The sequence below is a fragment of the Parambassis ranga genome, chromosome 16, assembly GCF_900634625.1.
Source record: "Parambassis ranga chromosome 16, fParRan2.1, whole genome shotgun sequence".
In the NCBI taxonomy this organism is placed as follows: domain Eukaryota; kingdom Metazoa; phylum Chordata; class Actinopteri; family Ambassidae; genus Parambassis; species Parambassis ranga.
Window position 1 is genome coordinate 12,083,654 of NC_041036.1, and position 14,364 is coordinate 12,098,017.

General features: G+C 42.1%; 2 protein-coding genes across 4 annotated transcripts; both read right to left on the reverse strand.

Moving 5' to 3' along the window:
* Nucleotides 1-6,423, reverse strand: pdp1 (pyruvate dehydrogenase phosphatase catalytic subunit 1). The gene is made up of 9 exons (XM_028426323.1): nt 6,318-6,423; nt 4,336-4,597; nt 4,077-4,244; nt 3,581-3,792; nt 3,238-3,319; nt 2,669-2,763; nt 2,390-2,558; nt 2,095-2,313; nt 1-1,519 (listed from the first exon to the last, which is right to left on the reverse strand). The coding sequence occupies exons 2-9, from the start codon at nt 4,582-4,584 to the stop codon at nt 1,139-1,141; spliced, it is 1,575 nt and encodes a 524-aa protein (XP_028282124.1). The 5' UTR covers nt 4,585-4,597; nt 6,318-6,423; the 3' UTR covers nt 1-1,138.
* Nucleotides 6,424-6,808: 385 nt separating this feature from the next.
* On the reverse strand, nt 6,809-13,966 carry tmem67 (transmembrane protein 67). Of its 3 annotated transcripts, none has more exons than XM_028425383.1 (28): nt 13,723-13,966; nt 13,282-13,370; nt 13,108-13,198; nt 12,922-13,021; nt 12,463-12,526; nt 11,929-12,000; nt 11,784-11,846; nt 11,518-11,672; nt 11,294-11,402; nt 11,066-11,152; nt 10,432-10,497; nt 10,199-10,352; nt 10,005-10,125; nt 9,787-9,892; nt 9,594-9,650; nt 9,411-9,509; nt 9,214-9,312; nt 8,850-8,936; nt 8,646-8,745; nt 8,432-8,565; nt 8,193-8,333; nt 8,035-8,115; nt 7,834-7,950; nt 7,633-7,746; nt 7,468-7,557; nt 7,255-7,357; nt 7,017-7,159; nt 6,809-6,934 (listed from the first exon to the last, which is right to left on the reverse strand). In XM_028425383.1, exons 1-28 carry the CDS (start codon nt 13,925-13,927, stop codon nt 6,854-6,856), a joined length of 2,928 nt encoding a protein of 975 aa, XP_028281184.1. In that variant the 5' UTR covers nt 13,928-13,966; the 3' UTR covers nt 6,809-6,853. The 3 variants fall into 3 exon arrangements, with proteins under 3 accessions (XP_028281184.1, XP_028281183.1, XP_028281185.1); XM_028425382.1 differs by having other exon boundaries at nt 8,432-8,571; XM_028425384.1 differs by lacking the exon at nt 8,035-8,115 and having other exon boundaries at nt 8,432-8,571.
* Between the last annotated feature and the right edge of the window lie 398 nt (nt 13,967-14,364).

The following is a 14,364-nucleotide window of genomic DNA, read 5'->3' on the forward strand; positions in this document are numbered from 1 at the left end:
AATACTTCACACTCAAACAGCTGCTTTCAGATATACATTCTGCTCATTCGCTTTGGGCTTAAAAACACTCAGCCCTAACGGTGATTCAGGAGTAACAGGAGAGTATGCTGTCGCCATTGGCGCTGGGAGGGATAAAACCCCAAGCTGTAACAAACTATTTGGAAGTAAAGCTGTGGTAGAGTGTGAACACACTGTTACCCACTGATAACAAAGTAGTGTTTTATGACATAATGCACAACATTCCCGTGCAGAAGGAGACGGTAGGTGAGTTAACAATGACACAGAAAAGCCAGGTACATGTGTGGTGTACAGGTCAAATAACAGTAAATAGTTAGACAAACAGTGTGGGCTTCTGGCTTTGCTTTGTTTATGTGCATGCTGGATCTGAAAGGTATGTTGTGTGGAAAAAAATATTATTTTCTCTACCTTAAAATTAGCCTGTGACCCCCATTAATTCATTTTGGAACTCACTCATGATGCTGCTGAGGTTGAAGTGTTGCCTTTTAGCTTTAATTCCATGATATATTTACATTCCCTATTTTACATAATCACTGATCCAGCACGCTGAAGTAGCAAAATTAAAAACATTACCTTTCACATGGGCATTTTAAATGGAGAGAAGATGCCATACAGTGACACGGCCCAAGAAGTAAATACAAACATGTGCAGTAGTCCTCATGATAACAACAGCCTCTCCAGAGACAAAGAAAGAGAAAGTGCTGATACAATGGCACAGCCCTGTTAAAGTCCCTATCAGTCACCTCTTTAGTTGGTGACTAAAGAGGCCACCCTCTTTGGAAATTTCTATAATTTCAACCCTGCTGAGGCGTTGAGCAGGCAGGTGGTTGGATGGTTTGGCACAAAAGTCAGTTTTTAACAGTATCTTATCAGCCACAAAGAGAAGTGTGTATGAAAACACTGGAGCATAAATAAGAGGATCTGACCCAGTTCATAACCTTTTGACTTCATAGGAAACCGGATGTTTCTGCAGCACTGCATACAAACATACAAATTCTTCACATAAATAGTGTTAAAACAACAGATATCTTCTTAATATGGCCTGTTTATCCACAGAGTGTGCTTAGATGTAGTTGCAGTAGTGTGTGTACTGGTCAGCGGTGAATGGCTTTTGAACAGCTCAGGACTGCCCCTCCTGTCTTTGTGCTCCGATCACATGAGGGTTGAACTGAGCGATGATGATGGTGATGTCATCGCGATACATGCGAGCCAGCTCCTCAGGCAGCGAGAGCATTTTTGACAGCCTCTCATGGTCCACCGTGCCAAATTCGTTGTTTCCCACCGCGTGACGCATCAGGTGCGTCGCTGAGTTCTGATCCTCAAACGCTGAGGACATGCGAGCCTTTCTCTCTTCAAGCAGCCCCTGCATTTGTCCCAAGGTGACCCTGTAGCCTCCGACTTTGAGGGGTTGACGCTGATGCACCCCTGTTAAATATTCTCCAACTATACGAACCACTTCCTGTCTGTGGAGGGTCTCCCAAAGGCCATCAGAGCCAATCACCTGACAACAAAGGAGTGGTAGTCATTTGTCAGAAAATGGCCTTTATACACACAGCCTACTTCACATTACTTTCATACTCAAAGAATCTTTTACAGACTACTCTTTATAAAAGACACAGCCCACACGTTTAGAGGTCCCTTTGATGAGCAACACATTATACATTATCCAGTTACCATTTATCAGTTAATTAACTGTGACTCATAAAATCTGTTGTCATTAGCAGTGCATTAACAGTTCCCATCTAAAGGCAGGACGTCATATCCATTATGTGTCTTTCTTTCATTCTAGCATGCTGCAGAAGGTATAAAACTCCTGGTCCTTTCAGACCTTTGAATCAGTGTCCATCTGATTCATCAGTGCAAATATGACTGAGCAGATGGGCTCTGAAGCCTGAAAGGAAGTCATCATCCTACACAGCCAGCTAAACAATAGTGACTGAAAATGAGCAAAAAAAATCCATATGAAATCATGAATGTAATTTAAATGTGAAGGCGGTATAGTGTTGAGACCAGAACTATTGTTTGTTAAAGCATCAATATTGTAGATGTGTAGAGTAGTGCTTCTTCTCCTCTCACCATGAAGCGATCCTGCGGTCGCAGTTTGTGGTGCGTGATCTCAGGCTCAGCCGTCAGGTAGGGAGGTGTGTGGTAGTTGGGGGGGATAAACTTAGTGTGCTCATTTTCATGGAGCTGATCAGGTCCAGACTCCAACACACGCTTCTGCAACTCAATACTCCACTTGAACTTTACATCCCCAAATGCACGGAAAGGCATGAGCAGGCCGAGCAACCGCTCCTGAAAAAGACAGTGAACATGTTTTATTGGAGGCATGTTTCAACAACCTCACTGAACACGATTACAGTTCAAATACCTGACGTATGACTGTCTTCCTCTCGGATGGAGGGTGTTCACCACGTATCCGAGCCACCTCATCTTCGTTCTGGGCACTGTGGTCATTTGAGAGTGTGTGAGCTGTGAATGAACCATCCTCCTCTTGAACGCCCAACACTGCCCGCGCATCTCCTGCATTGGCTATATAGCTTTATAGGAACAGAGAAACAGAAAAGAGGAGAACAACAGATCACGTTTACAGACGATCAACGATAAACAGCTCCGTTAAAATGCAGTCTGGTCTACTTATTGTCCATACAGGTCTGATCCATCGATGTGAGCCACACAGGCTGTTGCTCCAGAAAAGGCCACTCTCAGAACCCAGTAGTGCAGAAAAGCATTTGGGTCTCCAACCTGCATAACATTACATTGCAGTGTTATTAACACTGTAATAGTCAGGGCAGCATGACCCACGGTTTGTATTACACGGAGAGTCACTGGCAGACACCTGAGCTTCTCTTTGAGCCATAAAGTTTAAATTTGGATTCAGACGTTTTCTATGCCGCTGCCATGGATTAATGGCGCTATTCAATCTGCCTCCTAATTCATCAAACAGCACTCAAATCTAGCACCTGGAACAAACGTAATGACTTGCAGTTTTAATTAGACTTTTATATCACTGAGTACTGGAAGCACATTTTTAAATCCTGGTTGTGTGCCTAGGTTATAAAATTGTGTTGTATGCAACACTGGGTGCTGCCTAGGCATGAGGAAAGGAGAGAAAGTACAAAAACAAGGTTTTCAGGCTTTGAGGAGACACGTCCAAATTCTGCATTCTCATAAAAACATTCTGAGAACCAGCAGTGGTTTCAAATTACGAGTTCTCACCTGAGCTTCCAGAGAAATGTCATTGTCCAGCCTCTTAAAGGCATTCATCAATGCCTCGCGAGTATCTGGAATCTCACCTGGGCTGTAAAACACAGGCAGAACGATGTGTCTGACGCGAGAGGAATCCAAAGCATCAAGAAGACAGGACAATAACCGGAATACTGGCAAACAGAGGAACCAATGTGGAACAAACAAAGTCTGGTTTGTCAAAGACTAGATATTTATTTCATTTAATCGGAACTGTTGAACAATTTCTGTCTTCTGTTTTTTTGTCATAAAAAGTAAAAATGTGCAGGCACATTTATAAACTATGATAGTGTTAGTGTATCCTCTGCTTCCTCACCTGGTTAGATCTATTAGTTCCTGCCAGTAGGTTCGGAGGCTGTTGAAGTAGAGTGTCTGAGCCTCCCTGCTGAAATAGTCATTGGGGTGTTTGTGCCACTGCAGGATGGGACTGAGGGCCCTGCCGGCTTCCACCGCTGCCTCAAGCTCACACAGTGTGTTGTGTGGCAGCAGCGATACCGCTATGTAATAAAACAGCCTCTCACTCAGCGCCTGCGGAGGAGGAGAGAATCACAAGTTTTCAACTTCAAGAGAAAACTGTGTCATGTCAACAAGACACAGACAAGCAGATGACCTATAATCTTACATATTTGGTTGGCAGTTGTGCAACCTACCAAATGTTTACACACTGATGCAGATAAGGTTACAAATTATGATAAATTTTCTTTACTTGACTGATGTAGGTCACTACTGCTAAGAGGTTGTTGAATATTCTCTGTGCAAAACACCATAAAAAAAAGAGAAAAGGTCACACAGGGTTAAAGAGCCAGCCCTACCTGTGCACAAGCACAGCCAGCATGGCCATCAAACACGCCCAGCAGCATTCCTCGTGTCTGCAGACATGTAGCCGCACTGCGACGATCTTCTATCGGAGCATTAGCTGGCAGCTGATTACTTTCAAAACCTATCACTGATGACACATTCTTTCCATCAAACTCTGGTACCTAGAATCCCCGCACAAACAAAAGGTTAGATAAAATCTTAAAAACACTGATTGTGAGATGTTTTTTTTTCCACGCACAGTAACGCACAAACCTTAAAATTGTATTCGTTGGCTTTAAGAATGGAGTTGACCTGAGGTGGTGTTAGGATGTAGCTATGGAGGACTGAGGTTGTCTGGTAACTTCGTGATGGCTCGTGTCTCTGCCACACGTGGGACGGCCTTCTTGGGGCAGGTTGGTAGGTGATGGGCCCTAACTGGCACTGTTGTTGTTGGCACAGCAGCGTAGAGGCGAAGACCTTGGCACGGGGCAAACCCCTGATCAGCGGAGATGTCACAGGCATGGCTGATGGTTCTCTACATGCACACACACAAACAGATACACACCAATCAAAACAGGCTTACACAGAACTCAGAGGAACAAAAGGTAAAAAGTAACAGCTTGATGTACCACACAGAGGATAGAGTGCTCACTTTATGCACCATTAAGCTAACAATGAGCAAACATGGTGAGATTATGTGCCAGGGAAACTTCAATGTGCATGAATAACCTAAAACAGTATGACAGGCATGGCTGTAATCTGTCATACTGCTTGTGAACATTTACTTAAAGACCAGCCTATGCTTTTTGTCTTGACTTGGTTTGAACCCGACCCCTGCTGTGATCATTTACTGAATTTGCCTGTGGGCAATATAGATTAAATCAATGGTTTAAAAAGGTTGGCGATTAACTGCATGTTGAATTGTCTTCTCAGAAATCTAAACTTTAGAAACCTTCCATCACATTTTCCGTTTCCTGTTCAAGTTTAACAACACCGGAAATATTCCCATGGGGAAATAAAAAGGTCTAAAGTTTTCAACCTATGTTAAGATTGAATCACTTTGATTAGCAGGTTAATTTTTGTTCTGCCTTTGCAAGGTCAACCTTGAAGGTAACTTTCAAACATTACATCGACCAGAAGGGAAGTCAGCACTGGTGAACTGAGGTTATGATGGTGTAATGTATCCATTCAGACAGGACGCTGTCATGCTCCTGTACATTTTTCTGTATTGTTGGTGTCATTAGTGCTGCTCTGCGGCTTTTTGCATGCAGCACACACACCAACGACATAACGCGTAACACGCACATCCCAGTTTATTTTTAACAATGAAGGAATGCATTTAAATACCAGAAGAACCTTTCTGTGTATAATGCAACACAGTTATGCAGCAACACAAGCTACATCCTCTGAGGTGATTATTCAGTAAACGCTTCTCCAAAACAGTTAAAACATTTGTCACCTTTATCAAGGCGAGTGTGTTACTGGTTACTGGTTACTATGCATGCACAAATATAATAAATGAAATAACGACAACCATAGGAGGCATAACTGTCTCAGTTTAAACATTTTGACCTGTCATTTTAGGTAAATCTGTATTAAAGACAGCACCATGTGAGCTTGGCTTGCAGCTCGCTGCTGCACACAACGTTAAAAATAGCTTTGGCAGTCATTTAGCCCTGACATTTGGTTCTTGAGAAATGTTCTGACCTGCTGAACTGGGTCCTGACTGCGCCTCTCTGTGTGCTCTATTTCATAATTTAAGTAAATCTGCAGCCTGTGACTGTGAAACGTGCTTTTTAGACAGAAGTGGAGCTCAGGGTAAAAATATATGACGCGTTCAGTGTGCGAGTCACACAGACCACAGAGATCCCGTCCTAGCTCTGAGCTCTGCAAAGTAAGTTGCCATATTTGTTGACATCCCGAGCCTCCCCGAGCTAGCAGCAGCAGCAGGTTCACAAGCCAACAACAGAGGGGCTAGCTGCACTTGAAACACTTAAGATCAGTCTCAGAGCTGAACGAGGATACCAGGCGTTAACTCAACATGTCACTAACAGCTGATTATTGTCATCCAAGGAGGCAGAGCAGCCAAATTCATGCTAAGGCCAGCTAGAGAGGTGGAGGTTACACCCACCCAAAATACACTCAAACTGTCTGCTTACATAACAGATGAATGTACCAGGTACAATTCTATAGAATCAACCGCACTTGAACGTGTCTATGCTAGGATGGGAAAAGGGAGCAAAATCCACTCTTACCTCAACCGATGGATGTGAAGAAGTTGCTGAAGTTCATGGCTTGACGCCGACCCCTCTGCTCTGTATCATCCTGGAGCGCCGCGCCTCCAAGTCAGCGCTGATTGGCTGAATCTGGAATACGTCATGACGTCACGCCTACCATACACGCACGGAAAGTGTTTTTTAAAGGAGCTTTAATCTTTTAATGTCCCGATTAAAAATAGGTTGTACTGCCTTTTTAAATCACACTATATAACTTGGATCACAATATTTAATGTTGTTTTTTAGTAGTCTGCAATAAATCTCTATATTTTGTATGCTAAATAACACACAGGTAAAAAATACTGTCCAGTCAGCAGTAAGGAAGAAAATTCAAAGAAGACTGCCCTTGTATTAAAAGATTTATTTTATAAAAACAGCGACATTATTCCAAAAATACAATATTTACATGAAAAAGTCATAAAAAATAGTATGTATAATAAAAACAAATAAAAAAATAAAAAGTAGAGAAATGCAACTAAACAACACTGACACTATAAAATACTCAGCAGGGAATTTTAAATCAAAAATCTGTCATCCACCAAAGTTTTTTGGCCAAGGTTCTTCCTCCCAAGAGTGTTTCGGATGAAGCGAAATATCTGTAATGCACAAGATAGTTTATGTTACATATACACATTAGCCAAGTAAAGTGACATATTGTGTTTACAGAAAAATACTGACTGTTTGCTGTGCATATGTAAGCACAGCTGCAAGTACAAAGCTCTGAGATCCAAGGTCGACCACACAGAAGAACAAGGTGTCAAAGATCAGCAGAGTGGCCTCGTTTCCATAAAACAAAACATCCCTGAAGGAGTGGTCTTCGTCTGCAGGAAAAAATGCAAACAGAGGTCATATGTATATCCACACACCTCCATGACATAATTGAAATTAACAGCTCTCTGGGCAGAGAAGTCGTTACCATTGTAAAAGATGCTTTTGTCAGTGGGTTCAAGGAACTCCATCCCTATGATCCTCTCGAACACCAGCTTGTCCCTCACTATGTAGTCCATGTCAGAATAGGCCTGAGGTAATTAATACAACAACCCTCCATTTAAAAAACAACTCATATGTGATCTGGCCCAATCACACTCTGCTGGATTCCATTTGAATCACTTGATTTTTGTATACTGACATGGTCTATAACAGATCCCAGGAAATGGTTCATGGTGTGGTAGGCTTTGTGCTGCGTCTCAGATGTGTTGATCATCGATGGTCCACTTCTCTGGAGAACAGGACACGATCATTTAAGTGAGAATGTGAGTCCTTTTTCCAAAAGCTGACAGAGGTAAGCACATACCTTGAGCGAATCCCGTATTCTGTCATACTGTGACCTCAGACACTTAGTAAGAGAAACTTGGAAGGTCTGGATTTCTGTGTTGGGAAGCAGACCCCTCTGACCACACAGTGACTCCTGGCAACAGAACAAGAAAAGGAGAGGATGAATGTAAAGTACAAACTGGCCTGTAGTTAAGACTGGAGAGTCTGTTGGTGAACATACAGCCTCTCTCTTCAAATTGTTTTTCATTTCCTCCATGTTGGTATCGGCATGGCCATGCACTGAGCGCCCATGGATGTAGTAGCCAAAACAGTCATGAGATAAGAGCAGCACTGAAATCTGCATGGAAACGCAGACAAACAGCATTTATGTGGAACACTGCAAACAGAAGAATCATTTTATATATGATGTGTTGCTACTTACATTACTGACGGAACAGAGATCTACAAACTGGCGGATTTTGTCTTCTACAAAGCGCTCATAAATTACAGTGAAGCAAATCACCTGTAGACATAAAAGGGTTTTTATTAGGTAAGCTTGTGTCATTTATTTCCACAAAATTGTTGAGAAAGACAGCCTACCTGCAAAAATCCAATGCAGAGCCACAGTGTGGCTGCCAGGCCATAGCGCAGTGTCAGGCTGTATGAGGGGATGTAATCCTGTGATGAGCGTTGTAAAGTTGACCAGGGGTCCCTTAGGGCCAGGTTAGAGAAGCCCAGCACCTTAGAAATACAAGAGGATGTGTCATTAGTAAAAGAAAACAAGAGAAATAATGAAAAGTGCAAAAAGAAGTGAGAATATGTTTCAGTGTGAGATGTACTTCAAGAAAGAAGAGCACGGCTATGATCTGAAACGTTGGGTTTATCTTGCGGATGGTCTGGATCTCATTCCATTCATTGGCCACAAAGTAGGTCCTCCAGATGCTGACTGGAGCGGGGTCACGTTTTGACTCACCTGTTGCTGAAACAACAGTATATATACGATGAATGTAATTAAACAATTTTATGAAGCATATAAGTAAAATTTGTCTGTACCTTGCACAGTTCTGCTGGTTTTACTTCGTGGCCTCTCCCAGTCTATAAAAAATATATCAACTGACACCTGAAGGATCAGCTTGTGGAGAAACTGGATCATCTGGATACAACACACACACAAAATAACACATTTTTTTACATAGAAGTATACTATCCAGCTGTCAAAATGACAGTGCTTATTGTTACGTGTGTTTAGTGTATAACCTTAAGAGCGAAGGCACAACCGATGTAGGTCACAAACTGCTCCTCCTGAGCAGGCAGAGGCAACAGCACTGATACAAACTGTTGAGCCTAAAGAGGCACAAACTCAAATTAGCCTAAAAAAAAGCAGCCAATAAAATTCACGCCTATAGTACATCTATGCAATAAAAAGTTGTTCAGTGAACATAAAGGAGGGAAAGACTTGCCTTTAAAGTCTAAAGAGTGCAGAAAAGGAAAGAAACACAGTTCACACTCAAGCAAAGTCAAAGAAATTTCAGTGAAAAAGATCAAGAAAGCAAACAGTGGTACAAACACTAAAGATGCAAAATATATAAACTCCAGTGAACTGATTAAAGTTACCACATACCTTGTAAAAGATGAGCCAGTAAAGTCCAGTTCCCACAGTGACAGCAAAAAAAACATTGGCTAGATCACCGGCGTAAAACAGCAGGAACTTCAGCGTTGTCTGAGGCAGGAGGAGGGAGAAGCCAACATAACTTACAAGCTTTACATTACACATATGGTTTCAAGTGGATTCAATGATGACACTTAAAAACAGAGTACCTTCACATCAATGAGAGGAGAGGCAATCCTTCTCTTCCAGCTGACGGTCTTCAGCAGGGAGTAAATCACAGCCACCCCACCCATTACACCTAGTGCAGTCTGGGCACACATTAAAAGACAGATGGAACCTTGTTGTATGACGTCTCACTGTGTTTCCAACACTTCATTCATGCTTCTACTCACATCTGTCTTCACATGAGCCTCATTCTGATCCATCTCATACTCCATAGTAAAGGTTGTCTAGAAAAAGATTGATGAGGTCAACTATTGAACAGAGCAAAGCTTGTTTTTGAGGTGATGGTTTCATTTAGTGGACGCTCTGGTTTATTAGCTATGAAAGGACGACTGTACTGTATGTGTTGTGTGAGCTACTCACAGACACAGTCCGAGTCTTGCTGTCGTTAATGGGAACATCTGTGTAGGTCACAATCATCAGAGGAGGATATACCTGTCCTTCCTGTGTTCGTGGAACCAGCTGGAACCTGCCAAACACACACCTATGATCAGTACCAGCATCACAGCTTTACAACACACTTACAGAAAGTGTTTACTTCCTCTGCTTTTCTCATGGTGGTGTGTATGTTGGAGGCCTACTTTATTTTGACACTGCTGGCCACACGGATGACTTTAGGTGTGGAAGTTAAGCTCTTCTCTCTTCCGCTCAATGTGTCCACAAGAAACATCCGTCGAGTCAGGTACCAATTCTTCATGCTCTCTGTATAAAAACACAAATATTTCAAAACAATTCCCCCATATGCACAGGAACACATAGAGCAACAAAATCTGACCTTGATTGATGAACCGTCCGTTGTATTGCTGGTTTTGGACAAGTGTGGGCAGGGGAAGAAGCTTTTTGTTTTCTCCTCCACCAAGGTCCATAAACACGTCGTAGAACAGAGGTTCAGGATGGGTATCAAACAGCTTGTCGACTGAAAGATCACACTGTGTACACACAAACTCCTTATAATACAAATGGGCATTCTTCTAGAGTTTATAGTGCTCTGAGCTAAACTATACTTACACTTTCTTGGTAAGCTATTCCAAAGCTGAAAGCTGCTGCTTGTTTGGTGACTGGTTGTGGACAAAGCTAGAAGAAGAAAAAGAGCTGTGCTGTGTGGAATTCACCAGTATGTGTAGTACATTTCATATGAATCACATGACACCAGGCAAAATCACAAAAATATGATACCTTAAAGGTAGGGTAGGAGATTTTGAAAACTCAGTGAGAGTCAGACAGATTTTGAAAGTAAACACACACCCCTTTTCTCTCGGAGCTCACCCCGAAGCCACGCCTCCCAACCAGTCTGTGACTTCGGCCATCATGCACGTACCTCTCTGGTGCGCGCAGAGCAGGAAGAGAGCAGCCAACCAGCCAACTATACACGCAGGGGCGCCTGGCAGAATTGGCTGATGTTTGTAGCGTTTTATAGCTTCCACAGATGATTAATATTCTTCGTTTTAAAGTGAAACTGCCAAACTAATCGGTTGCTATCGGATTGTAAAGAGAAGTTACACTTATTTAACAAAAAGTGCATCAGAAGGAAATCTCCTACCCTACCTTTAAAAGTGGCGACTATGACTGGGGCTTTGCGCCACAGCTCCTCTGTGCTCACAACACGTTTCTGTACATATAGGAATAGATTTTAACATCTTACCTGCAGATTACTTCCTCCTACTGGTTCCCATCTGAGGAACTCTCCTCGGACATTGTAGACTGCAGCAAGCAGCCTAATGTCAGTGTTCTGACACAAAAACAATAATAGATGTTAATTATGATAGCATTTTCTGGTTTAGTTTAAAGTGTCTTGAATTAAATGTGATACTGTTTAGATAATATACTACAAACTTCAAATGTTTTATTTGTTAATGTGAAGATGACTTGCCTTGTTTCTTTCTCTGAAACTAAACCCAATAGGAACAGGATTGGTCTGAAGCACCCGGCTGGCCAGTCCTGGTTCGTCCCCATAGTAAAGCCATGGCAGATTAACTCTCCTAGAGATAGAACACTCAAATGTTGTTATTGTTCAATAGTAGTAAAACTAATTACAGCAAATACTGAAATGTTTCATTTATAGTTATGCAAAGGTGACAGTGTAAACATATTTACCAGTAAGAAATGTCTTGAGTTGAGCTCAAAGCAGCTCTTGATCTGAAGATGGTGTTAAAGAGACCACAGGCATCGGTGGATATGCCACTGAAGGAGTGCAGGTTCATCACACACATATTCCCAAGTGCCTGGCATGCTGTCAGGTTGGAGAAGACCTGTGAAGAACGTGACTTGTGTCAAAGGCAGGAGGTCAAGAGCATAGAATCAGGTTCTTCTCTTTGAGGTGATGAGCTAGGACTGTTTTTTAGAAAAGGTTTCAGGATTACAAGGCAGGCTGCTGAAGAGGAGTAGAGGTTTTCCAGGAACCAGGCAGACTGGACACTGAACTTCTGCAAAGAGAAAAAAAAATCACAAATACAATCCATAAGAATATAAAAAATATACAAAAAATTGAGAAACAAGGTAACTCACCAACTGAGGATAATTGACAGAGGGATTCACATTGGTGGAGAGACTGCCTGAAGGGAAACATAATCCTCCTGCCTGGAAAAGAAAATCACATCATAGACTGTTGGGACTATGTAGGTAAATTGTATCTTGTGTTATCTCTGTGTTAGAAAACTAGAGTCTGTATATTCTGTTCTTCGCACATTCCACTCTTTATCACTCATATGCCAGCCAAGGCCACAGAAGGGAGTGAGGAACATGCACTCCCATGATGAAAGGGCTCCTCATTAAAAATATCAATATGTAACCTTTTAATAACGCCTGCCGATGTAACCGTGATTTATTATTTGTGCTTAATAAAAATGCTCACAGGGAAAGAGACGTTGGAGATTGTCAGTGGCACTGGTGGCGCACGTCTCTGATAGAGTGTCTGATAATCTTTGTCTTGCAGAAGTGAATAGGTCTGTGTTTTAGACCTCACATAGACACACGATATATTCCCCTCATGTTATTAATGAAAAGAGTGTGTGATGTATCTGAGAGGAAGTTTGAACTCACCAGGACATTAGGAGATTTACACACACACGAGGAGTTGAAAAAGGAAGCCTGGCATCTTTCACACCTGCAAGACAAATTTAGGGACAGTTGCACCTCTCGTATACCACACAAGAAAATGTACTTTGTGTGTCTGGAGTTAAAGAAAGAAGACAGGAAAGATGCACAGCAGATATAACGGGAGAGCCTGACATGGTGAGAATAACAAAACAACATACAGGATGGCAAATTATCAATGACATAGACTTGATGGTCCTCTTTGGTGGATTCTGTATTTGTGTCTTTTGCTGGCTAAATAATCAGGTTTTCTGTATGTATTAACATAGTTAATGTTACACACTGGTAGTAAAAGTTACTCATTATATACACATTATGGTCCTTTTTCAGAGAGAAACAATTTTCAGAAATGTGTTCTTGCATCTGATGCCTCAGCTGATTGATTATATCTGAAAAGACAAGTACCTGTCCCCATTTCTGTTTGGTATAGTCAAAGCAGGGCTGTCTCCATTGCAAGCTTCACATCTGGCCTCATCCAAAAGGTTCCCATTGATATCTCTTTCCACTAAAAACATGCACATTCAGAGTTAAAGACTGATTGTTTATTACCTTGTTGCTTTTGATAAACTAGTCCAAAGATTGGTGGCTCACCCAGCACGGTGCCTTGTGGGCACTGGCACTTCCCCTCATCAGTGAGACTGCCTGGACAGCGAATACAGCCAAAGCCATCTTTTGTTACTGCCTGTAAAGACGAAAGGTCGTGAAAATATTATCATAAGTAGTAAGTTGTGATTAAAAGAAATAAAGAAGGTGAACAGCATTTACAGGCTTGTTGCGGGGACACTGCTGACAGGTAACAGACAGTTTGTCAGCGATGACTGTTTGATATCCAGTTTGACAAACGCAGCTTAGTCCTGCAAAAGGAAGGAAATCAGTTTAGGGTTTATTTCAAAACATCATACATGTTATGATGTTAAAAGGGGCCGCAGATCGACGCCTTTTAATGCGCAAATAACCCATTAAAATGCATTAACAACGCCCTGTTAGATTTCAGGTTAAAGTCCCGTGTTTTTGAACAGATAGGCTTTTTATGTTTTCCCAGAGCTGTTAGCTAGACCCTGAGCTATGAATGCACCAAGCTAGGGCTCGCCGCGGCTTCTTTGTGCGATACGTGTCTCACTACTTCTGTTTTTAAGATAATAACACCAAAAACTACGTTTGCTCTAATCAGTGTTGGCGGCGTGCTGTGTTGAGATGGTACCCGACCTGTTGTGCTCCGTCGCTGCTTCGGGCCACACTTCACACATGACAAACTGGAGATATCGAAAAATTCTTCAACGCCACAATCCGAGGGAGCCTTAAAGGGGATTATAAACTGCTGGCAGAGAAGCAGATCTATGTGTACCAAAAGAAATAACAGCAGAGGCATTTTGCATTTGCTAACAACGAGGGATAGCGTCACCGTCGCCATGGTAAATAAAGGTCTTCCTCTTTACCCACAATCCTTCACGCAACGTGATGACGCCACAAGTAAACACCTATGGTAAGTGGGACCGTTCCAAATCACACTCGCTTTTGTAGGGGACTGTAAATATATTATATTAGTACAAATATAAAATATATTACTGACACTGTTTGCGCCTTTTTTGGCGACATTAACTGAGTCTTGCTGTCGCACAATTAAAACGTAAACAATCTAGGCTTGTGCAAAATCGTATCGTGTGCAATTAATCGTCAGAAAAACTGTCACCGATTAATTAGTTTGCCACTTATCGATTACGGCGTTTAGTGCCTCGTCATAATGACGCATTTTAGTGTGCGAGTACTCTCACCATCACCCGCAAGCGTGCACATGTGAGCCCACAACGTTGGTTGTTGCCATATGTAACTGGATGTTTGCTCATATCA

Excerpts from the sequence above, each read along its gene's own strand:
- pdp1 (XM_028426323.1), bottom strand. The coding sequence starts at position 4,584 with ATGCCTGTGACATCTCCGCTGATCAGGGGTTTGCCCCGTGCCAAGGTC. Across the intron at positions 3,793-4,076 it reads CTGGCTGTGCTTGTGCACAG|GCGCTGAGTGAGAGGCTGTT; the intron begins GTAGGGCTGGCT and ends CCTCCTCCGCAG. Across the intron at positions 2,559-2,668 it reads CACATCGATGGATCAGACCT|CTATATAGCCAATGCAGGAG; the intron begins GTATGGACAATA and ends GTTCCTATAAAG.
- tmem67 (XM_028425382.1), bottom strand. The coding sequence starts at position 13,927 with ATGGCGACGGTGACGCTATCCCTCGTTGTTAGCAAATGCAAAATGCCT. Across the intron at positions 13,371-13,722 it reads GCAGCGACGGAGCACAACAG|GACTAAGCTGCGTTTGTCAA; the intron begins GTCGGGTACCAT and ends TTCCTTTTGCAG. Across the intron at positions 12,001-12,462 it reads GTAAATCTCCTAATGTCCTG|GCAGGAGGATTATGTTTCCC; the intron begins GTGAGTTCAAAC and ends TTTCTTTTCCAG.